General features: G+C 39.7%; 1 protein-coding gene across 1 annotated transcript in view; it reads right to left on the bottom strand.

Annotated features, from left to right (window-relative positions):
* Window positions 1–25,795, bottom strand: part of BRIP1 (BRCA1 interacting DNA helicase 1) — a 206,381-nt gene that overhangs the window by 136,778 nt on the left and 43,808 nt on the right. The window contains 4 exon segments of the mRNA XM_051824717.2: window positions 2,314–2,468; window positions 8,029–8,161; window positions 15,186–15,385; window positions 18,658–18,879. Of these exon segments, the coding sequence (XP_051680677.2) occupies window positions 2,314–2,468; window positions 8,029–8,161; window positions 15,186–15,385; window positions 18,658–18,879 (710 nt within the window).

The raw sequence follows: 25,795 nt of genomic DNA, 5'->3' as shown, positions 1-25,795 counted from the left end.
GGGGTGCAGGGCCCAAGCACCTGGGCCATCCTCCACTGCACTCCCTGGCCACAGCAGAGAGCTGGCCTGGAAGAGGGGCAACCGGGACAGAATCCGGCGCCCCAACCGGGACTAGAACCCGGTGTGCCGGCGCCACTAGGCGGAGGATTAGCCTAGTGAGCCGCGGCGCCAGCAGATACAGAACAATTTAAAAGCCTTCAAAGGTGTACTGAGGGGCCAGCACTGTGGTTTAGTGGGTAAAGCCTCCACCTGCAGTGCCAGCATCCCATATGGGCGCCAGTTCAAGTCCTGGCTGCTCCACTTCCAATCCAGCTCTCTGCTATGGCCTGGGAAAGCAGTGGAAGATGGCCCAAGTCCTTGAGTCCCTGCACCCACGTGGGAGACCTGGAAGAAGCTCCTGGCTCCTGGTTTCGAATTTACCCAGCTCTGGCCATTGCAGCCATTTGGGGAGTGAACAAGTGGATGGAAGACCCCACCCCCAACCCCACCGCACCTCTGTAACTCTGCCTTTCAAATAAGTAAATAAATCTGAAAAAAAAAGTGTATTGAGAAAAACCAGGCTTTAAAAAAAAGTTTATTATTACAAGAAACATATCTTTAGGTAAAAAAATATTAAAAGCCCCATGCTGCAGACATAATGCAGACAGTTCTAGCAATCTGGTCAACAGGCAAAAAACAAGCACTGAAGGTCTTCAGCCCCAATTTTTTGTTCATTTCTTATTGCTGGGATTTCATATTCACTTCTTCTTGTTGGATGACTAAACCGGGTGATGGCAGATGTAAGCCAGCATTTTCTCAGCCCCGCCCTGCCCAGCCTCATGACCAGACGGATTCTCAGGTGGTGGATCCATTGCTTGTGTCTCTTTGCCATCCTGTGGTTTAGGGTTTTCTGGACACCTGTCTCAGTAACTGAAGTTGTGGTGGTACTGATGCTGAGGTGGCTGGCGGCCTTGGGTCCCATCTCCTTGCTTTTCCTTATTGTCTTCACTGCTGCCCTCTCTAGGCTGTCTGGTGAGGACTCTGCAGAAGTGTGGTCTATAACCCTGGTATTCTGTCTCACAGGCCTACCTTGTTCTCCTGCACCCTGGCTGTCAGCGCCTTCTATCATTTCTCCCTGCACAGGAGGGTCGGAATACCGTGGTTGAGCCCATAGGGTCTCCACATGTACTAAGGTGGGAACCTTTGTCTGCGGTAGGGCTGGCCTTGTTGGGCCTGGCCTTCGGGAGAGCTCTCCAAGTCCTCATTCTTTTCCCTTCTCACTACTTTGGTAATTCTTCTGGTAATTGCATAGAGAACCCCTATGATGTGGGGTGCATATTTACTGCCTTGCAGATGAACTCCGATAGGGCCTGTCACATTTGCTGCCTTCATACCCTTTTCTCTTTCAACAACATCAAACCCCACAGTCTCTCCATCTCCTACACTGGGAAGGGACTTCCTGGGGTTATTCTTCATTATAGCAGTCTGGTGTAAAAATACGTTTCCTTTGATGTCATTCCTGTTGATGAAACCAAACCATATCCATTTCTTATATGGAACCATATCCATTTGTTTTATGTTCCCAAAACCTTCGTTGTGATGATCTTCTTGTTACTGCAAGCAAGCGCAGCCAATGTGAGGCTTCTCGGACACCGTTCTCTGCGCTGCTGCCTGTGGTACTGGGACTTGGTTTCTGAGGCGCTGAGGGCAGCTGTGGGGTCGCTGCTCATGGTTGTGCTGGTGGTGACTGGAGACCGCTGCGGCAGCTGCGGCTCCTCCAGGCGTGTGATGGTAACTAGGCCGGCAGCAGCACTGGGGCTGCTCAGAGCTCTCTTGGGTCCGCTCTCCACTGCTGCTACCGATCGAACTCCGTAATTTCTAGAATGCCAGCTTACAGCATGAGCATCTGTGCAAGCTGAATGGCACCAGTTAGAATGCCCATGTCCCACATCCAAGTACGCAGGTTCAATTCCCTGCTCTGGATTCCGATTCATCTTTCTGCTAATGTGGACCCTGAGAGGCAGCAGTGATGGCTCAACTAGTCGGGTTCCTGCCACCAACGTGAAAGACCAAGATTAGGTTCCCAGCTTTCAGCTTCTATCCTGGGGTTGTTCTGGGCATTTGGGGAGTAAACTAGTGCATGAGAGCTCACTCTCTGACAGTGTATCTGTCTCAACCTCTCAAATGAAAAAATGAGTATTTTAAAAACATATAATGCTTGCTTATGATTCTCCTATTCACCCACCAAAAATGAGTATATAATAAAAACATGCTAGCATCCAAAAATGCTAATATTTCTAAGAGGAAAAATATAGACCCGATATCTTCACTTACCTGCTATTTTGCCTAAAAAGGTAGTCAAGCACCATAAAAAGTCCTTTGAGCATAACTTGAGTTGAAGCACTGATAACAGGTACTTCTACTGCCTCCTCTATTCCACGAATTTGTGAGACTTTTTCTTCTTTTTGAAGAACAGTGGAAAAATGACCCTATAAGAAATCACCACATTAATAATGAGAGGGCAGAGGACAAGCAAAAGCAATTTCTTAAAAGCATAATGAAATACAAAGGAAATACACATTCAAACTATAGGTGAATGCTATCACAATGCTAACAGTATACTCATACTTAAGATTCACTTACTAACTAAATTCTCCTCAGAGTCAAAGACACTTTAATAATAAGTTAGACAGGAGGTTCATTACTTCTTCAGGCAATTAGGGAACTAAAGTACAATAAAATTTTAAAAAATATAGCCAACAGTTTCTCCAAGGGGCTTAAAAGAATTGCTGGGGCCACTGCTGTGGCACAGTGGGTTAACGCTCTGGATGAAGCACCAGCATCCTATATGGGCGCCGGTTCTGGTCCCAGCTGCTCCTCTTCCCATTCAGCTCTCTGCTATGGCCTGGGAAAGCAATAGAAGATGGCCTAAGTCCTTGGGCCCCTGCACCCACGTGGGAGACCTGGAAGAAACTCCTGGCTTCGGACTGGCACAGTTCCAGCCATTGCGGCCAATTGGGGAGTGAACCAACGGATGGAAGACCTCTCTCTCTCTGAGTAACTATGACTTTCAAATAAATAAATAAATTTTTTAAAAAAAGAAGCAGCTCTTGCAAATCTACATTTAAAAAAAAGAAATTGCTATACTGTTCTGAAAACCTAATTTATTTCCAAGAAGGTACTCTGATGCTGAGAATGACCATATAAAAAGTAAAACAAGGGCTGGCATTGTGGCAAAGTGGGTAAGGCCGCCAACTGAGATGCCAGCATTCCATATGGGCACCTGTTTGAGACCTGGAGGACCCACTTCTCATCCAGCTCTCTGTTGGTGTGCTAGGATTATTTTTTTTTTCTATAAGATTTATTTATTTACTTGAAAGGCATAGTTACAGAGACAGGGAGCGAGCGAGCTTCCATCAGCTGGTTCACTCCCCAAATGGCCACAACAGCCAGAGCTGAGCTGATCCAAAGTCAAGAGGCAGGAGCTTCTTCTGGGTCTCCCATATGGGTACAGGAGCCCAAGCACCTGGGCCATCCTCTCCTGCTTTCCCAGGTGCTTTAGCAGGGAGCTGGATTAGAAATGGAGCAGCTGGGAAAGGAACCACTGCCCATATGGCAAGCCAGCGCCACAGGCAGAAACTACCTGTTACGCCATAGCACAGCCCCGAATCATTTTCTTCTTTATGCCTTCTATATATTCCAAGTTTATTCCATCAACACAAATTTTACTTGTCCATTTTTTATTGGCATGTAATATATATATATCTTAAATGTAGCGCTTAATAAACACCCAACACACACACACACACACACAAACTACATAACCGATGATCATTCAGGATACAAAACAGTCCCAGAATCCTAGACTCTCTTGTGCCCTTTTTCATCCCAAACTGGCCCAAACTCCTGCAGAGTAATAACCAATATTTTGACTTCTATCACATTAGGACTATCTGTACTTAAACTTCGTAAAAATAGAATCACACAGTTTGCACTCTTAGTCTTTTTTTTTCCACTCAACATTATGTGTCTAAGATTTATCTAAATGGTTGAGATGGGAGTAGTTTTTTGTTAAGAATATTCTACTTCATGAATATACTATAATTTATCCATTTTCCTGTACAAACGTGGAAAAAATGTGAAACAGAAATATATTTTCCAAAAAAATTAACTCAAAGTAGATAATAGATCTAAATACAAAAGGCAACCCTATAAACCTTCTAGAAGATAGGAGAAAATCTGAGTTTGGAGTTGAGTTTTTAGATATAATACCTAAAGCAAGATCCATGAAAGAAAAAAACTGGCAAGCTGAACTGCATTAAAACTAAAAACTTCTACTCTGTGAAAGACACATTTAACATTAGAATGAAAAAGACAAAACACATTTAAAAGGATAAACAGACTGGACAAATATATTTGCAAACACGTATCTGATGAATGGGTTGTTTTCAAAATATACAAAGAACTCTTAGAATTCAACAATTAAAGTACAATCTGTGGTAGGTGTTTGGCCCAGCAGTTAAGACTCTGAGACACTAACATCTCGTACGTCATATGTGAGTATCTAGGCTTAAGTCCTGGCTCTGCTTCCAATTCCAACTTCCTGCTAATGGGCACCCTGGGAGACAGCAGGTGATGGCTCAAATAGTTGGATCCCTGCCACCCATATGGCAGACCCAAACTGGGATTCTGTCTTTGGCCTGGCCCCAACCTAGCTATTGCAGACAGTGAGGAGTGAACCAGAGGATGGAAATTCTTCCCCCTTCACTGTCTCTGTCTCTACCTTTCAAATAAGTAAATATAAATTTTAAAAGTATTAAAAATTCCAATAGAAAAATGAGCAAATGATACAAACAGGCATCACAAAGGAAGACACATAGATGGCAAGTAAAATATAAAAAGATACTCAATATCATTTCTTTAGTGAAGTACAAATAAAAGTAATGAGGTATCTATGCTATACATCTATTAGAATGGTTAAAATTCAAAACACTGACAACATCAAATGCTAACAAAGATGTAGAGCAACAGGAACTCTCATTCATTGCTGGTGAGAAAACAAAACAATACAGACTTTAGAAGACAGTTTAGCAGTTTCTTGCAAAGTTAAACAGTCTTACTCAACAACTACTGTGCTCCTAAGTATTTACTCAAACAAGCAGAAGACATAACCACACAAAAACATGAATACAAATGTTTATAGTAGCTTTATGCACAACTGCCAAAAATTGGTAGCCACCCATATGCGCTGCCACAGATGGACACACAAACAATGGTACCGACACTGGAACATTGCTCAGCAACAAAAAGAAATAAGTTGCAAGCCAAAAAAAAAAAGGACATGATGTTACCTTAAATGCATACTGTTAAGCACAAGAAGTCAGTCTGAAAAGATTACATTACATTATATACTACACAATTCCAACTATACAGCTTCTCAGAAAAGGCCAAAGTATCAAGTCAGGAAAAAATATCAATGGTTGCCAGGGGTTTGGTAGAAGTGGGGTTTGATGTGATGGAAGGATATGAAGGCACCACACCGAAGATTTTTAAGACTGTGAATACATTTAGTATAATACTGTAACAACAGGTTGATAGGCAAAACCTAGGTAAATTATACAACACAAGAAGTGAACCCTGGGGCCAGTGCTGTGGTATAATGGAATAATTCACCACCTGCAGCACTGGCATCCCTTATGGGCACCAGTTCGAGTCCTGGCTGCTCTACTTCTGATCCAGCTCCCTGCTAATGTGCCTGGGAAACAGGGGAAGATGCCCAATGACTGGGCCCCTGCACCCACATTGGACACCCAGATAAAGCTCCTGGCTCCTGGCTTCAGTCTGGCCCAGCCCTGGCCGTTGTAGCCATTTTTGGGAATGAACCAGGAGATGGAAGAGTTTCTCTCTCGCTGCCTCTGCCATTCAAATGAATAAATAATTTTTTTTCTTTTTTTTATTTTAAGAAGTGAACCTTAAAGTAAACCATGGACTTAAATTGGAACAAATTACACTATAGAAAGATGTCAGTAATAGGAAAAACATTGATATCTGTGGTGGGCTGGGCATTTGGTGAGAATATACTCATATAACTGTAATTACTGCTCAATTTTACTCAAAACCTAAAACAGCCTCTAAAAAATCAAGTCTATAAAACTGAGAATATGAAAATTATCCTCTATGCAGAAAAAATGGACACAAATACATACTCATAAAATGTTATATACAACTTCATAAGGTTCATAATTTTCTTTTTTTTTTTTTTTTTTTTTTTTTTTTTACAGGCAGAGTGGACAGTGAGGGAGAGAGACAGAAAGAAAGGTCTTCCTTTGCCATTGGTTCACCCTCCAATGGCCGCTGCCGCTGGCTCCCTGTGGCCGGAGCACAACGTTAATCCGAAGGCAGGAGCCAGGTGCTTCTTCCTGGTCTCCCATGCAGGTGCAGGGCCCAGCACTTGGGCCATCCTCCACTGCCCTCCCGGGCCACAGCAGAGAGCTGGACTGGAAGAGGGGCAACCGGGACAGAATCCGGCGCCCCAACCAGCACTAGAACCCGGGGTGCCAGCGCCACAGGTGGAGGATTAGCCTAGTGAGCCGTGCGCCAGCCAAAGTTCATAATTTTCTAAAAGCCCACTTAGGCCGGCGCCGCGGCTCACTAGGCTAATCCTCCGCCTAGCGGCGCCGGCACACCGGGTTCTAGTCCCGGTCGGGGCACCGGATTCTGTCCCGGTTGCCCCTCTTCCAGGCCAGCCCTCTGCTGTGGCCCGGGAGTGCAGTGGAGGATGGCCCAGGTGCTTGGGCCCTGCACCCCATGGGAGACCAGGAAAAGCACCTGGCTCCTGGCTCCTGCCATCGGATCAGCGCGGTGCGCCGGTCGCATCGCGCTGGCTGCGGCGGCCATTGGAGGGTGAACCAACGGCAAAGGAAGACCTTTCTCTCTGTCTCTCTCTCTCACTGTCCACTCTGCCTGTCAAAAAAAAAAAAAAAAAAAAAAAAAAAAAAAAAAAAATTTTCTAAAAGCCCACTTAAGATCTCTATGTATGGGGGCCGGCACTGTGGTGCAGCAGGTAAAGCTTGCACCTGAAGTGCTGGCAGTTCTAGTCCTGGCTGCTCCACTTCCGATCCAGCTCTCTGCTATGGCCTGGGAAAGCAGTAGAAGATGGCCCAAGTCCTTGGGCCCCTGCACATGTGGGAGACCCAGAAGAAGCTCCTGGCTCCTAGCTCCAGCCATTGTGGCCATTTGGGGAAAGAATCAGCAAATGGAAGACGTTTCTCTCTTTCTCTCTGCCTCTCTGTAACTCTGCCTTTCGAACAAATAAATAAATAAATCCTAAAAAAAAAAACAAAAACAAACAAACCAAAAAAATTCTATCCATGAACCTAGGTTTATAATATCTAGGTTAAGGTGAATGAACAAAACATCAGGTTTCTTTTTTTTCCAAAATTTTAACTCTTAAAATTGATAAAAAATTTTATAATCTAAAAATATTGGCTCTTTTTACATTTTAACAAAAAGCAATTAATCTCTTGAAGCCTTATTTCTTTCAAACTAAATAATTCTATATTTTCACTCATAATTTATCCATGCCATCACTTAAAAGCTTATAAAATTTAAATAAAAGATAAAAAACTAAATTCTAGATTATCCAATGAAATTACTCTTGATTTATTTACTATTAAATCATTTCTTTTTAAGATTTAATTAAGTAATCTGAAAGATAGAATGACAGAGAGAGGGATGGAGAGCGGGGGAGGAAGGGAGGGAGAGAGAGGAAGAAAGCTTATCCATGTTTCAATTCATTCCTCAAATAAAAACCAAAGTCAGGGGCTAGGAATTCCATCTGGGTCTCCCATTTGTGTGGCAAGATCTCTAGTCCTTGGGCCATCACTTGTTGCTGAATCAGAAACAGAGGCGGGACCTGATCCCAAGCACTTGAAGATGAGATGCAAGTATCTACTCTAGCAGCTTAATCCACTGAGCCCCAACTCCTGCCCCTACTAAATCACTTCCAATTCATTAAATGAATTTCAAAGGCAGAAAAAGAAATCTTACCTGCAAAATGGGAAAAGTAGCAGTAGTGATGCCCATTTTGTGTAAATTTAAGAGCATTTCCTTTCCACTCCATATTTTACAGGATGATTCATAATCCCTTTCTACAAGATGTTCAGTGTTTGCTTCTAACCAACTGGAATAAAATAAAGACAATCCTGTCAGTCAGTATCATCCTTATCTGCACTACTTCAACAGAATAAGACATCTGTAATTCACACTGTCTTACTTGATTAATGTTTCTCCAAAAGAGAGTAAGGCCTTAGGTACTTATTCCCAATGTACATTAAAGGAAATGCAAAGCAAGCTAATAAAGAAACTGCGAAGTGCTGCTTATTATTACATACATTCAGTAAGCATCTGAATGCCCATTTTAAGTCAGACAGCTGAGTAGTAGAAATAACAAGTCAGTAAAATAAGCAAAGTGCTTATTCTCAGTACACGTTATTAAGACAGAAATAAACATATAAGCCAATAGATAAACAAGAAAATTTCAGGTAGTAATATATAACAAAAATAAACTGTGTTAATATAACAGAGCTGCTACTTTGACAGGAATGTCTACAGTACTCTTCCTGAGGTCATACTTATTTTAACTGAATGCAAAAAGTATCCCATCACAAGGATATCAGGAAAAAAAAAGAAGAAATGATATGAACAATGTGAGAAAAATAAGAGGAATCAGATCATCTTAACCCAGGACAAGAAATTTGGATTGTATTTAAAGTACAATGGGAAAGTTTTAAATAAGAGAGAGACCATCTATTTTAAGTGTTTACAAGCTAATTCCAGCTTCCAAGCCGTAACATATTACAGGAAAAAGAAGAATGAAAGCAGACAACTGTTAGGAGGCTATTACAGTATTCTAGTTGAGAAATGATTTGAGAATGATAGAAAAAGAGAGTTAAAGAAATTTATGGATTTGGGATTTATTGTGTAGATGGCATCTGCAAGACTTTCTGATGAACTGGATGAAAGAGATAGTAACCAAGAATATTATTTAGATTTCTGATTTGAGGAACTGGTTGGTACTGTTTGCTTAAATGGTTAAGACCTGGGGCAAGAGGAGTGGGGACGGTAATGAAAGGAAAGGGTTTTGCTTTGAGTGTAAACTTGAATGTCTTTTTGATATCCAAATAGATATATAAAGTACATAGTTGGACCTATGAGAACAGCATTTCAAGAAGAGGTTGGGACTACAGACATAGATTCACATCTTACCAGTACTGCAAAGTACACTATAGTCTACAATATTAGGTTAATAACTTAAGGAAAAAGGAAGAGCTAGTAGAGACATTAGGTCCTAAGGCAAAATCCTGAGATACCTGAACATTCAGAAATCAAACAGAAAGATAATTATCAAGAGACATGAAAACGAATAGACTGTGAAGCAGAAAACCAAGAGATATCATAGAAGCTAAGATAAAAATGCTTTTCAAAAAGAGGTGGTCATCTATAACACCTAGCACTGCTGAGAAGTAAGACAAAAGAAAAATGGATTTGGCAACATAGTAGTTCTCCTTTAATAGAGGTTTTACTTTCCACAGCTTCAATAACTCATAATCATTATTCAAAAATGTTAAATGAAAAATTTCAGAAGTAAAGCATGTGTAAGTTTTAAACTGTATACCAGTCTGAGTAGCATGAGGAAGTCCTGTGTCATCTTCATGCCATGCCACCTGGGACATGAATCATCCTGCTGATTAGCATGTCCATCGTGTACACATCACTCACCCAACACTCACTCGGTAGTCATCTCCATTATCAGTCTGACTGTGCAGTATTGCAGGGCATTAAATAATGGTCCCCGAGTGTAAGACTACTGATGCTAGATTCAGATACGCCAAAAGAAGACATAAAGTGTTTCCTTTAAATGAAAAGGGAAAGTTCTCAGCATAAAAGAAAAAAATCATATGCTAGGGTTGTAAAGATCTATGGTAAAAAACAAATTCTCTATCGTTCAAATTCTGAAGAAAGAGAAATTCATGCTAGATTTGCTACTGAATCTCAAATTAGAAAATTTGTGGCCACAGTGCATGATAAGTGATTGGTTAGGAAGGAAAAGGTATTAAATGATAGAGTCCAGTACTGCCCTCTGTTTTCAGAATTACCTGGGGAACATATTCCTTTCAGATAAGAGAGAACAATACAGATACCTTTGGCAACCTTGATGAGAACAGCACAAAAGTACAGACACCATTACTATCAGGGTAAATGAGAGGAAGATGTGAGAAAATAAAAGTGGCAACAATAAACAAATCAACAAATTATTCTATGAAATAAAATTGACAAAATTCTACATGGCAAAAATACTACAAGGGAAGACGTGGCAGATGGCAAAACTGAGGTGGGGTGACAATAGTATTTGCAACTCTTATTGTAGGTAATTAACTTACTCACTTAAAGAGCTTCTACACCAACAAGAAAAAGAACCATATCAAAAAGAACCAGTACAGGACACAGCTGTCAACAGTTGATCCAAAGGAAATAAAAATGACTTAGTTTCATTCATATTGAAATGTAAATGAAAACTACACTGGGATACCATTTTCTACCTCAAAAGCACTCCAAAAAATAAGTTCCAAACTCTCATACACTGCTGGCAGAAGCATATATTAGTCTTCTGCTCACTCACCTATTGTGGCAAAATTTAGCAATATCTATGCTTTGATCCAAAAATTCCACTTTTGGGAATTTTCCGATAGATACATTTGCATACATATGAATGGTGTATGTTCAAAGTTATTTATTACAACAAAATACCAAAATCCTAGAAACAACCCCCTCTATTAATCAGAGGTCAATTAAATAAATTGTTGCATTATCTATCCAATAGAATTCCAGGTTTTTTTCAAAATTGAGAAGGTTACCTAGGTCTTCATATGGAAAGATCTTCAAAATATATTAATTCTAAAAAGCAAGATGCATAAAAATTTATGTATAGGGTATCATTTAGATTCAAAAATGAGAAAAAATCTATATGTGTAAATAAGCAATGAATGTTAAGTTTCTTTAGAATGGGAACTGAGCAGACGAGGGACAGGGTGTGGAGACTTGTACTACACAAATTTATTTACATTTTACTAGGGTACTTCAAAAAGTTTGTGAAAAAGTGGAAATAAAGTTTGGGGGGCGGGCAGGCAGCGCCATGCTATAGTGGGTAAAAGCCAGCACCTGCAATGCTGGCATTCCATAAGGGTATGTTTGTGTGCCAGCTGCTCCACTTCCAATCCAGCTCCCTGCTAATAGTGAAAATGTCCATGTCCCATATCAGGGCACATGAGTTTGATACCTGGCTCTGGCTCCTGACCCCAGCTTTCTGCTAATGCAAATCATAGGAAGCAGCAGTTCTACCTCAAGTAACTGGGTCCCTACTACCCATATGGGAGATCCGGACTGAGTTCTCAGCACCTAATTTTGGCCTGGTCAAGTCTCAATCATTGCACAAATTTGGAGAGATTCTCTTTCTCCTTCTCAAATAAATTTTAGTTTTATTATTTATTTTTAAAAGACAGAGCAGGAGCTTGGTTAAGATGCCACTTAGGACACCTGCATCCCATATTGCAGAGCCTGGATTTGAGTCCTGGCTCTGCTCCTGATTCCAGCTTCCTATTAATGCACATTCTGCAAGGCAGCAGAGTGTGGCTCAAGTACTTGAGTCCTTGCCACCACATGGGAGAGACTCCAGCTGAGTTCCCGGCTCCTGGCTTTGGCCTATTGTTCCTGGTTATTGCAGAATTTGGGGAGGATCTGGAAACAGAAGACCCGTCTCTGTCTCTGCCTTTGTAATAAAATGAAAATAAATACATAAAATTTTTTAAAGGTGAGTTTACTATGGTGCAAAAACATTTTGAAATCCATGCAGCTTGCTCATAATATTTCCACAAACTTTTTGAAGATATACATGGATTCCAAAATTTTATGTAACCAAATTATCATTTAATTCCATTTTCCATGAGCTTTTTGAAGTATCCATATTTGCTCAAACCCCATGATTGTGTAACAGTCAATTTCTTTAGAAGTACACTCAAACCTCTGTTTCCATGGGTTCTGTATCCACACAGAATCTTTCCAACAACCACAGATAGAAAAAGCTTTGAAAAAAAATTGCATGTGAACTGAGTATTAGACATTTTTGTCTGTTACTCATCTCTCATCTATACAGAATAATAATTATTTACAAAGCATTTATACTGCATTAAGTATTATAAATAGATATTATTTTAAGTACAAGGATACAGGAGGATATATATAAATTACATGCAGGAGCCGGCACTGTGGCATAGCGGGTAAAGCAGCCTTCTGCAGTGCCAGCATCCCACATGGGCACCAGTTCAAGTCCCAACTGCTCCACTTCTGATCCAGCTCTCTGCTATGGCCTGGGAAAGCAGTGGAAGATGGCCCAACTCCTTGGGCCCCTGCACCCACGTGGGAGACCCAGAAGAAGCTCCCGGCTTCAGATCGGCACAACCCCGGCCGTTGCTGGCAATTGGGGAGTGAACCAATGGATGGAGGATCTTTCTCTTTCTCTCTGCCTCTCTCCAACTCTTTCAAATAAATAAATAAATCTAAAAAAAATTACATGCAAATACTCTATCATTTTATATAAGGGACTTGAACATTGGGGATTATGGTATCCTCAGGGATCCAGGAACCAACACCCCACAGATAATGAGTGATGACAACACACTGTCAAGGAAACAGAAAAAATGTTAATAACAAATTAACAAGATGTAGACTGGGGGGGAGTTTTGTTTTAAAACAACCAGACTCTAAATCAGCAACTTAATCTCTAATAAAAAGGGAATTATCTAATGTGAATTTGAATAAAATTAATGTTAAATCTATTATTTTAGAGTTCTGAAATCATTTAAAACCTATCAAACAAGACTTCTACTCAAGAGGCCAATGCTACGGTGCAGCAGGTTGGGCCACCGCCTACAGCACCTGCATCCCTGTGGGCGCCAGCTCAATTCCTGGATACTGCACCTTCCCATCCAGCTCCCTGCTCCTGTGCCTGGGACCCAGGCAGCAGAGGACAGTCTAAGTGCTTGGGCCCATGCATGCACGTGAGAGACCCAGAAGAGGCTCCTGGCCAGGCCATTTGGGAAGTGAACCAGAGGATGGAGGACCTCTCTCTCTCTTTCTCTTTCTGTCCACCTCCATAATGCTGTCTTCTGCCTTCAAATAAATAAAATAAATAAATCTAAAACCAAACAACAACAAAAAAGAATTCTACTCAAAAGATAAAGCAATAAATTAAAGCCTGATTAAGAATTTTTAAATCTATTAATTAAAACTGTGGTTAGGCCGGCGCCACGGCTCAATAGGCTAATCCTCTGCCTTGCGGCACCGGCACACCAGGTTCTAGTCCCGGTCGGGGCGCCAGATTCTGTCCCGGTTGCCCCTCTTCCAGGCCAGCTCTCTGCTGTGACCAGGGAGTGCAGTGGAGGATGGCCCAAGTGCTTGGGCCCTGCACCCCATGGGAGACCAGGATAAGTACCTGGCTCCTGCCATCGGATCAGTGTGGTGCACTGGCCGCAACGCGCTGGCCGTGGCGGCCATTGGAGGGTGAACCAACAGTAAAGGAAGACCTCTCTCTCTCTCTCTCACTGTCCACTCTGCCTGTCAAAAAAAAAAAAAAAAAAAAAACCTGAACAACTGTGGTTAGTTTGTTCAGTGTCCTATAGACATTATATGGGGCCATAAAAATATTCTCCTAAATTAGTAAGAAGATTCATAATTTTTTAGACTTCATGAACTGTTTTTAAAGTTTATACAGCAAAATATGATACCAACATCATAATATAAAGGCTATTCACAGAAGAGGAGAAAATATTTGCAAATGATGTATCTGATGAGGGATTAATATCTAGAACATACAGAGAACTCCTAAACTCAACCCTGAAAGTCAAACTCAATTCAAATAAGGGCAAAGAACTTTAATAGACATTTCTTCAAAAAGATAGAGAATTGGCCAATAAGCACATGAAAAGATGCTCAACGTCACTAATAAGCAAGGAAATGTAAGTTAAAACTACAATGAGGCACTGTTCACAACCACTGGGATCATTACTATCCAAAAACACAGAAAAGAATAAGTGTCCATGAAGAGAGGAGAAATGAGAACTCTCGTGCACTGTCAGGCGCTACAGCCACTCTGGAAAAATGGCATTGTGGTTCCTCAAAAAATTAAAAATCAAATTATCGTATGATCCAGCAATTCTACTTCTCGGTAAATACCCAAAAGAATGGAAGGAAGGGTCTTGAAGAAACATTTGTGTCCTGAAAGTCATAGGATGACTCACAGCAACCAAAAAGTTGAAGCAACCCATCTAACGAGGAATGGATAAGCAAAATGTGGTGTGTGCCTACAGTGGAATATTATTCAGCACTAGGAAAGAAGGAAATCCTGTTACACAGTGAAACATGGATGAACCTGAGAATGATAAAGGAAACAAATCAGTCAAAAAATGTCAAACAGTGTGTGATTCCTTATATATGAGTACTTAAAGCATAGAGACAGGAAGTAGATTGATGGTTGCCAGGGCCTGGGAATAGAGGAATTGAGGAGTTATTGTTTAATGAGTTATAGAACTGCAGTTTTACAAGGGAAAATACTTATGGAGATGAAAGGTGGTGATGGTTGCATAACTATGAATGATTTAATACTACTGTACTCTTAAAAAAAAAAAAGAAAAAGAAATTACCACACTGTTTTCTGAAGTGGTTGTGTCATTTATTCCCATCAGCAATGTCTGAGGGTTCCCATTTCTCTAGAGCCTTGCCAATGTTTGTATTGTTTTGTTTTTTATCATAACCTTTTAGCAAGCATGAGATGCTATTTCATGGTTTTAATCTGCATTGCTCTAGTAACATTGATTTGAGCATTTTTTCATGTACTTATTAGCGGTTTGCACTTCAGAAGCTTCACAATTATTAATTTTTAAAAACCAATTAATTTCATTTTAATCTTTGGAATAAGACAAAGGCTAGATCAGGCTTTCTTTTTTTATTAACAAAGTTTAACTGGCAGGAAAACAACCCATTTCCCAAGTATCCTGGTTAATCAAAATTTACTAACTTTAAAACACTGGCATAACAAAACCTGTGTTTGACACTCAGGCAGCATAAATACACTACCACACAAATATTCTTACTTAATGAGGCTATAGCACACAGCTCGTAGAGGTTCATGGTCTTTCTTCCTTATATTATTGTTGACCAGACTATCTAGTTCATCTCTAGCAAACCGCAGCTGAACTTCGGTTACACTGTAACTTGCTGATTCTCGAGCACAGTCCTCAATGTTATGAGCTTCATCTAAAATGACAACCTGTTCCTTCAGATTTATATCCATCTATAAGACAAAAGAATTTTCCTGTAAAAATTTGGCAAAATGGATTTAACAACAAGGCAAGATATTTCATTTAAAAATTCACAGTATATTAAGCCAAAATTGCAAGTCAATTACTAGCAACTGACCCTGGATCTTAAATAAAACTTGTGAAACACTAAAGCCAACCAAATACCAGCTCCATGCTTCAGAGTTTGCTATTTTTAACTCTCAAAATATTTGACAAACCTATCAATGAAAAAAAACATGTGTTACATGAGCTTGAATCAAGGTACTGCAGGCTACAAGGAAGGATATAAAATTCTACAATGAAGGAGTTTCCAATGTAATGTTTTGAAAGAATATATTGTAATACCTTTAAAAGTAAAACACAGCATTCAAATGATTCTCAAAATACTGACATGATGTAGTGTGTTTTGGTTTCATTTTAGTTTGTTCTGCAACCCTTCATTTTGAGAACTGCTCTTCTCCAATTCCCATGTGATAATGGCAGCACTACAAGAGTACTTCAAAAAAGACACAGAAAATGGGTATTATGGGAAAAGATTGTCAATGAAAGAACTATAAATGGCCAGTGCCGTGGCTCACTTGGCTAATCTTCCACCTGCAGCACTGGCATCCCAGGTTCTAGACCCAGCTGGGGCGCCAGGTACTAGTTCCGGTTGCTCCTCTTCCAGTCCAGCTCTCTGCTGTGGCCCGGGAGGGCAGTGGAGGATAGCCCAAGTCCCTGCACTGACATGGGAGACTGGGAGGAAGCACCCGGCTCCTGGCAGCGTCGGCCGTGGCGGCCATTAGGGGAGTGAACCAACGGAAGGAAAACCTTTCTGTCTCTCACTGTCTATAACTCTCTAACTCTGCCTGTCCCCCAAAAAATAAATAAATAAAATAAAATAAAATAAAATAAAATAAAATAAAAACTACAAATGGATTCAAAAAAATTTTAATTATCAACTTTTTTATCTGAAAAAGAGAGCTCCTATCTGCCAATTCATTCACCTAATGCCCACACAGACTGGGGCTGGTCAAGGTCTGACACTGGAAGCTGGGAACGCAATCCCAGCTCCTCACTCCTCACTCCTCACCCGGGTGGCAGGAACCCAACTACATGAGTCATCACTGCTGCTTCCCAGGCTCTGTATTAGCAGGAACCTGCAGTCAGAAGCCAAAGACTCAAACCTAGGCACTCTGATGTGGGATATGGCCATCTTAACTGGAGTCTTCACCACTGGGCTACATGCCTATCCTTCAAAAAATTTTTTCACAAAAGTAATCTCTCAATTCCATTTTTCTAAGAACTTTCTGAAGTATTGTCTTATTAATCTGAGTCAAGGGACATCACCACTCCTCTCATAACAGGGGTAAGGGTTATCACACAGGCTTCTCAAATAAGTTTTCCATCCTTCTGAGGACAAGGATTGGTTCAGGTTCAAAACCAGATCTGTGATCTAAGCTAGGCCAATCAAACTAATTTGGGGCAAATAATATTTGGTCATATTCTTTTCTCTAGGTTAGCCTGATGTTTATTATCTTTGTCCTCACAAGGAAAGGGGTGGCCTATGAAGAAAGCCACTGCAATGCAGAGGCAGTATTTTTGCTTATGCCCTTATTAAGTTTGCATTGTGTTAGCTGCAATAGAAAGAGTCCTGACTAACGAAGACTAGGAAATGTCACAAAGCAATGGCCACCATGTTATTTTGGGAATGTAATAATATATAGAGGGCTGACAATGACTGAGAGAGAATGGAAGAATAGAAAATACAATAGGATTTAAAAGATCACTAGGATTTTGATTTGGACAAAGACAGGCAGTATATTTTAAGAGAAGCTCCATCAAAAGCAGAGAATTAGGAGAGAACAAAGAATCATCAGGGTACTATGAGATCGTTTTTGAAGGTTTCAAGTTTGAGGTTTTAGCAGAGAAGCCAGCAAAGACAGATCCAGGTCAGACTATCAAGCATCTTGAGTACAAACTTAGGAAATATGGACTTTATCCCATGAGCAGAGAGCAACAGGAGGTTTTTAAGCAGGTGAAGGATATAATCAAAGTACTATCATAAATACTGACAAGGATTGATATGTACAATGATTTGGAGAGAAGAGACAGTGTTAATAGTTAACCAAAGGAGTTAAGATTGTAGGGGTAGTAAACGTAATACTTACTAATTACGAACTTAAACAGAAAGATAGTAAGAGCTGTAGAGTCATGCCTAAAAGGAGCAGTAACAATAGACTGTACCAAGCATTCATTTTTGTTTGTTTGTTTTATGCTGTACCAAGTAGATGTCTGTTGGAGAAAGGAGGCAAGTAAGCACAAATGCTTACTTTTTTGATGTCTCAAAAGCTCATGATGGGCCGGCGCCGTGGCTCAATAGGCTAATCCTCCACCTTGCAGCGCCGGCACACCGGGTTCTAGTCCCGGTCGGGGCGCCGGATTCTGTCCCGGTTGCCCCTCTTCCAGGCCAGCTCTCTGCTGTGGCCAGGGAGTGCAGTGGAGGATGGCCCAGGTGCTTGGGCCCTGCACCCCATGGGAGACCAGGAAAAGCACCTGGATCCTGGCTCCTGCCATCGGATCAGCGCGGTGCGCCGGCTGCAGCGGCGGCCATTGGAGGGTGAACCAACGGCAAAAGGAAGACCTTTCTCTCTCTCTCTCTCTCTCACTGTCCACTCTGCCTGTCAAAAAAAAAAAAAAAAAAAAAAAAGCTCATGATGCATAGTTTGCATGGTATCCATATTTCCCCAATGTGAGTTCTTCAAAAGCTTTTTTAAAGAAATGTTTTTAATAATTCCTTGTGATTATTCATAAATGGAAAGAATAATAGCTATAAGCTATAAATGCATCTCAAATTGAAAAAAATTTTGTCCCTAGGACACATTTGGCAATGTCTGAAGACATTTTTGCTGATTACACCTGTGAGGGTCCTACTGCCATCTAGCAGATGAAACCAAGGATGGTGGTAAACATCTTACAATGCCAAAGACGGTTAATCTCAACAAAGAATGATTCATTACTGCCAAGGCTGAGAAACTCTACTATAATCCTACTTCATTACTAAGTCCTTAAAACGGCTTATCATTTTAAAAATTAAAATGATTAGGTCTATAAGTTTTTAATACACCTTAATATACATTTTCAGTACTCCAATGTTTATATAAATTTATTCACATAATTAAATATAAAGCAAAAATAAAGAAATTAAAACAAAAAACTTACATTCATAATTTATATTCTAATAAAAAGGAGAAAACTTTTTTCTAATATGTGCATATATACTCACACTTTCCCTTATTTGTGCATCTAGAAGATAGTTGTATGGACAAAATATTATATCGGCATCTTCCACTAGTTCTCGAGCTGTGTAATATGGACACGCCTTTAGTTTCTTCCCCAGGCTAACAAGGTCTTCTATTTCCCAGGCTTTGCACATCCCTTGGAGTGTCTGTAATGTGTGTTGATCACTCATTTTATGAACACCATGATAAAAATAGCATGATTTTCCCTAAAAACAAAGATGTGTAAAAGAAATGTAAACAAATACTGAAACAAAAATAAAACAAGTTTCTCAGAATTAACATCATTAAAGCCATAACCCTAAGATTTACAGAGAAAACAGGTTTACTACCTCTCTAACCCAAACCATTTTAAAAAAGCTATATTACTTTGCTCAAACTCAGAGTGCCACATCAGTAAAACTCCACATATCCACATTAACCTGAAAATATATTTTTAAAATTATGTTTGCTGTGGACTTTGTTCTGATCCAAGTGATAGGTTCGGGAAGAGTACACAGAGCAATGGCATCACTGATTGTTTTTAAGCATGACAACAAAGTGGCCTGAGTACAGGAACGGGAGAGATTTTTCTCTGTAGATTATTTTGTACCTTTTCATTTGAGCTATATGATAGTATTCAAACAAAGAGAGGAAGGGTGGGTGGTTAAAAGGATGGTGGTATACAAAGAAGGAGAGCAGATGCAAGGAAAGATGGTTGTCCTGAATGTCCATGGAGAAAAAATAAAGTATGAAAGTACACTATAAAAAATTCCAAAATACAAAAGAGCACAAAATAACCCTAATTATCTATAACTACCACAAAAATTAATTACCATATTGATGTATTTCCTATTTCCTCTATACATATGTATAAAAGGATACATAGCTACTATGTGACCTAGTAACAGCAACAGAGCAAAATTTCCCCAGGTACTGAGGATTATTAATAATCTAGCCACAATAAATAAATGTTTTGGTGAAGCTGCATTCATTTTTTTCCCTCTGCCTATTTTATTAGAAATCATATCAAGAAAATCTCAAGTCAATAAGTAATTTCTCATGGCTGCTCATGCTCATATATATGTACAACAAATTAATTTGCCATAGTTGATAATCCAGTTTCCTTATTAATGGTCACCAATTTCTGCTTTATAAATAAATCTACAGTGAAAGTTCTTGTGCCCATTTCCAAATATTTCTTAGCATACATTTTTAGAAGTTGTATTATGAATTCAGACTATGAAGTATTTTTAACTCTCTTAATTATCCTCCAGAAAGTTTAACAATTTTACATTAACTTTCCATAGCTTTATCATTACCAATAATTTATCTCTTTTAAAGGTGAAAAATACAATCTTATTTTAATTTAGATTTTTAAGTTTCTAGCAAGGTTTAACATTGTACCATAAGAACATTCTAAGGTTCAACAAGAATTTCTACTTTTTCTTTTATACTGTTACTGTCCTTTGCCATTCTACTAATAGAAGTAAAAAAAAAAAATTACAGGCATTGATTAAAAAAAAAAAGATGTTTGATGGGGCCGGTGCTGTGGTGCAATAGGTTAATCCTCTGCCTGCGGTGCCGGCATCCTATATGGGCACCGGTTCTAGTCCCGGCTGCTCCTCTTCCCATCTAGCTCCACTGGGAAAGCAGTGGAGGATGGCCAAGTCCTTGGCCCCTGCACCCACATGGGAGACTCAGAGGAAGCTCCAGGCTCCTGGCTTTGTATGGGCACAGCTCCGGCCATTGCGGCCATTTGTGGAGTGAACCAGCAGACAGAAGACCTTTCTCTCTGTCTCTCCCTCTCACTATCTGTAACTCTACCTCTCAAAAAGAAAAAATAAGTGCTTGATAAAATTCAGTCTTTACAACAGTCTCACATACTACTGTTAAAAAGTATAGAAAATTAGTAGAAGCATAAAAACACACTTTTAAAAGCATACATTTCTAGTATGAGTAGAATACAGGCTATTTACCAAAAGCTTTCAAAATTTAAAAATCTATCATTAATGTAAATATATGTACACAGTACTGTTAATAGCCAAAAATTGGAAATAAACCTAATGTATACTCACAGGGGACATGTTAAAGATATTATGGCAAATTCATACAAAATCTATTAACTCTTTAAAAATGAGTTAATTTGCCCATATGCTAATATGTTGGCTCTGTAAGGACATATTAAAAAAGAAAAAAAAGGTGCTGAATAATGTGCATAGCATGATTAATTTCAAATAAGTTTTTAAAGAACACACACACATATATCAGAGCAAGTAATTTTTTTAATGTTCTGGCAAAACACATAAAATTTTATAGTAGGGTCAGGCATTTGGCCTAGCACTTATGACACCAGTTAAAGGCCCAACACTTTAACCCAGTACAGTGGGTCAAGCCACTGCTTGTGACAGTGGCGTGCCACATAAGAGCACCAGTTTCTGAGTCCAGCTGGTCTGCTTCCATTCTAGCTCACTGCTAACACTCCTGAGAAAGAAGTGGCAGAAGCAGCCCAAGTACTTGGTTCCTACAATCTATCTGGAAGACCAGGTTGGAGTTCCTGGCTCCTAGCTCTGGCCGGCCCAGCCCCATAGTGACCATTTGGGGAGTAAACCAGTGGATAGATTCTCTCTCTCTCTCTCTCTCTGAGTGTGTGTGTGTGTCTTACTACCTTTCAAATAAATAAATAAATCTTAAAAAAAAGAGTAAGATACCAGTTGAAGCTACCCTGCATCAAAGTGCCTGGGTTCAAACCCTACCTCAAGCTCCAGACTCCTGCTAATCCAAAAGCAGATCCTGGGAGGCTACAGTGCCGGCTCACTCAACAGATTCCTGCCATCCAAATGGGAGACCTGGACTGAATTTCAGCTCTAGGTTTTACCCTCAGCTCAGCCTCAACCAGTGTAAGCACTGGGGAGTGAATTAGCAGATGAACACTCTATATATATATCCATTTCTCTTTGTCTCTCAAATAAACAAATAAAAATTAAAAAAAAAAAAACCTTAACAGTGGTTTCTTAAAAGGGCTAAAGAGCTAGAACTTGGAAAGTTTTTTTTACCTTATGCTTTTCTGTATATAATTTTCAATCTTCTAACCATATACATGTATTAACTTTTTAAAAAACTTTATTTGAGACATAGCTCCCATTCAATGATCTATTCCCCAAATGCCTACAATGGTCAGGACTAAGCCGAGGCTGACTGGGAGTCAGGGACTAAATCCAGATCTCACCATTTGGGTGGCAGGGACCTAACCACCTGAGCCACTACCTGCTACCTACACCAGAACATGGATTAGCAGGAAGCTGTAATCGGAGCAGAGCTTGGCCTGGAGGCCAGGCACTGCAACATGGAATGCAGGCATCCCAACCAGGGGCTTAACCTCTCGACCAAATGCCCACTCCAACTGTCATTTGGGACTAACTGGCAGAATACAGAGTCATTTTTATTTTCATTGCTATGCAGAAAAAATTAAAAACGATTGACATATAAATGTCTCCCAAGTTGTTATCCTCAGTAAATGAAAAAAATTACATATGTGTATACATACATATACACAGTCTTCAGAAATTTCTTGAAAAATACCTATGATGAAAATATTGCATGGATTGCAAAAACTTTGTTCCAAAATAAACTTATATTTTAATGCCATTTTGCAACATCTGGGGCTGGGCCAGTCTGAAGCAGGAGCCAGATGTAGGGGCCCAAAGACTTGGGCCATCCTCCTTGTCTTGCCCAGGCACATCAGCAGGGAGCTGGATCAGAAGTGGAGCAGCCTGGTCTTGAACTGGTGCCCCTACGGGATGCCAACACTGCAGACAGCAACTTAACACACTGTGCCACAGTTCATTCCTTTTCAACTTTCACAAACTTTTCGAAGTACTCTCATTTGTGTTTGTGTATTTATCTATGAATTACTGGAATCTATGTTTTTAAAACATATATTATTATGCATACAAATGTACCTAGAAATTATTAGTAACAGAATAAACCATAAAAGGTCCATAACCTGTAAAAAGATGTCAGCATACCAAAGGCCAAGACATCAACAGCTAAGGGGTAGTCCTCCTAAAGCTTTGTGTTTAGTCATGTTAAAAGAAGATACCTGTTGTTTCCCCAAAGCTTAAAATAAAACAAAAATTAGAAGGAAAAAAATCAACTATATTTCTTTAGTTAATTTTCTACATTATTTTCACTTCTTTGTTTAACCTCTACCTCTGTTTCTACCCTTCTTACTTTGTCAACTTCTCCATACCTTAATGCCATCTTGCTTTGGTCTCTAGTATAGACAATATAACAAATGGACTAGGAGTTAGAAAACATGGATCTTGGTTTCTCCTTTCTTGGTAATTGCTTGTTTGGAAAAAATTCAGGGCCCATTTTACTCATGTGACTGAGCATCAAAGAGTAGCTGACCAGAAACCTTTAAAGATTCCTTCTGATTCACTGACCATATCATCTCTAAGGCTCCTTCCAATTTTAAAATTCTAGGACCCAGAGACAGGCAAGATGTGCCAATTATCCTCCATACTGAGTTTGATACAGACTAAATTGACAGTCACCATTTCTTCATTCCAAGCATCTTCATTAAGGAATATTATCATAGTAAAAAATTATTACAAAGGTGCCTTAACAGTCTATGGTTGTGAACTGCTAAGTCTCAATTTAGGGGCCAGCACTGTGGCGTAGCAGGTGAAGCCGCCACCTGTAGTGCCAGCATCCCATATGGGCGCAGGTTCGAGTCCCGGCTGCTCTACTTCCAAACCAGTTCTCTGCTATGGCCTGGGAAAACAGTAGAAGACGGCACAAGGCCGGCGCTGTGGCTCAATAGCCTAATCCTCCGCCTGCAGCGCCGGCACACCGGGTTCTAGTCCCGGTCAGGGCACCGGATTCTGTCCCGGTCACTCCTCTTCCAGGCCAGCTCTCTGCTGTGGCCAGGGAGTGCAGTGGAGGATGGCCCACGTCCTTGGGCCCTGCACCTCATGGGAGACCAGCAGAACCACCTGGCTCCTGCCTTCGGATCAGCTCGGTGCGCCGGCCACAGCGGCCATTGGGGGGCTGAACCAACGGCAAAAGGAAGACCTTGCTCTCTGTCTCGCTCTCTGTCTCTCTCTCTCTCTCTCTCTCTCACTGTCCACTCTGCCTGTCAAAAAAATTTAAAAAATAAATAAATAAATAAAGATGGCACAAGTCCTTGGGCCCCTACACCTGCATGGGAGACTTGGAAGAAACTTCTGGATCCTGGCTCCGAACTGGTGCAGCTCTGGCCATTTTGACCAATTTGGGAGTGAACCAGTGAATTGGAGATCTCTCTCTCTCTCTCTCTTTCTCTCTCTCTCTCTCTCCTCTCTCTGTGTAACCTTGACTTTCAAATACATAAATAAATCTTAACAAAAAGTCTCAATTTAACAAAAAAATTGGTATGTTAGACATAAAACAATTTTTAGAATTCTCATCTTTTGCTCTAATTAAAATGATTTTTTCATAACTGAAGTAAGAATTAGCTTTTAACAGACAGGCACAGTGTTTTCTAGTATTATGGCACTTTAATAAAAGAAACAGTGAACAAAAAACACATGTGCCTTCAGATCAAGCCAAAAAATCAGAAAGTTTACACTTTAAGGGCACTGAGAATGACACCATGCTACAGGCTGATAGCAAAACCAGAAAAGCTCATCCATTTTAGCAGTGTAACACAACCCTGAGGGGAGTCTGTCAATTGAAGCGTTATCACACTTTAAACTCTCCTCACTCAAACTGCCAGCTATCGATTTATCACTTCACTTCGGTAATTCAGGACCAGTAAACACAGACACCTAGAGTGACTTTGTAATTGGTCCTCATTACAATACCAAATTACTCTGAGGGCTTGGGAACAAGAAAAAGCACGTCCATGTGTGCCTGTGAGGTAAGCACTCCCAGGCAGAACTAGGTCAAGCCAAACCAAGTAGGTATCCTCAATTATTTATATTAATAATATTAAAATAAAATACTTGTTCACCTCAGACAAACTAAAACCCAGTGAAAAACTTTTTTTTTTTTTTTATGATTCAAATTTACGAGAGTAAAGATCACCCAAGAAATATAACCAGCACTGCAGGGCTCTAGATTACACATAATAAGACTATTTCCCTTCAACATACAATCTTCAACTTCATAACTGTTTTTACTATTTTGTAAGTTATACATGTTCACATATATATAGATAGCTTATATATGTTATAAATGTTTTTACTTATTTTATGAGTTATATACTTTTTACAAACACATATTAATTTTCCCAAGGAAAATAAAAAGGTAAAAATACTTGCACAATGACAATGACAGAAAGTATTCTTGATGTTTATAATATATAAGCAAAAACAAATATTCAAGTATTCAAGGAATGTAGCAGATCAGTCAGCCACTTACTGCAAGAAATCTACTTAAGCATGAAATTTATGGAGTTTTACCATGGGGAGCTTTTTCCCTTATACTTTTGTAGCATTTAACTTTTAATATCTTTATCACTTCTTGAGAATTTTTAAAATATACTGAGTAAAGGGATTTCACCATTCTTAAGTTAACTGTACAATTTCAACAATACTTTTGTTTTAGTAATTATTTTCTTGCTGGCTCTGAACAAATCAATCAAGTTTTTCTATTGAAGACCCTTTCTACTTATCTAATAATGAATACCTTTACCTCTTATTTCATGATATTAAAGTATCTCTTCAATATTCCTGAATAAGTTGAATAAATTCAAAACTAATTTAGAAAAACACAGAAAGAAATGCATCATATAAAATCATTTATTCACATTATATGTTAGAAGGTGATGCAGCAATGAAAATGAAACCTTGGGTGCTGTACAGCTCATGGCATTTTGCCTAAAAACCTAAAAAATATCAGGGAATTTCAAAAAGTTCATGCTAATTAGAATTAAAAGATAAGCTTATTTTGGTGCAAAAAAATGAAATTCATGCGATTTTTTCATAGTATATATTATCCATGGTCTTTTTTGAAGACTGCCTATACACTGATCTCAAAACTGTTTTGCACCAAGATAAACTTACCTTTTTATTCTCACGTTTTTCCGCAAACTTTTTGGAGCATTCATGTATGAATGAAAAAAAATAACTTTTGAAATGTATTTTTTTAAAAAATCAC

This window comes from Oryctolagus cuniculus, chromosome 17 (genome assembly GCF_964237555.1).
Source record: "Oryctolagus cuniculus chromosome 17, mOryCun1.1, whole genome shotgun sequence".
NCBI lineage: Eukaryota > Metazoa > Chordata > Mammalia > Lagomorpha > Leporidae > Oryctolagus > Oryctolagus cuniculus.
This window is presented reverse-complemented; position numbering and strand designations above follow the sequence as displayed.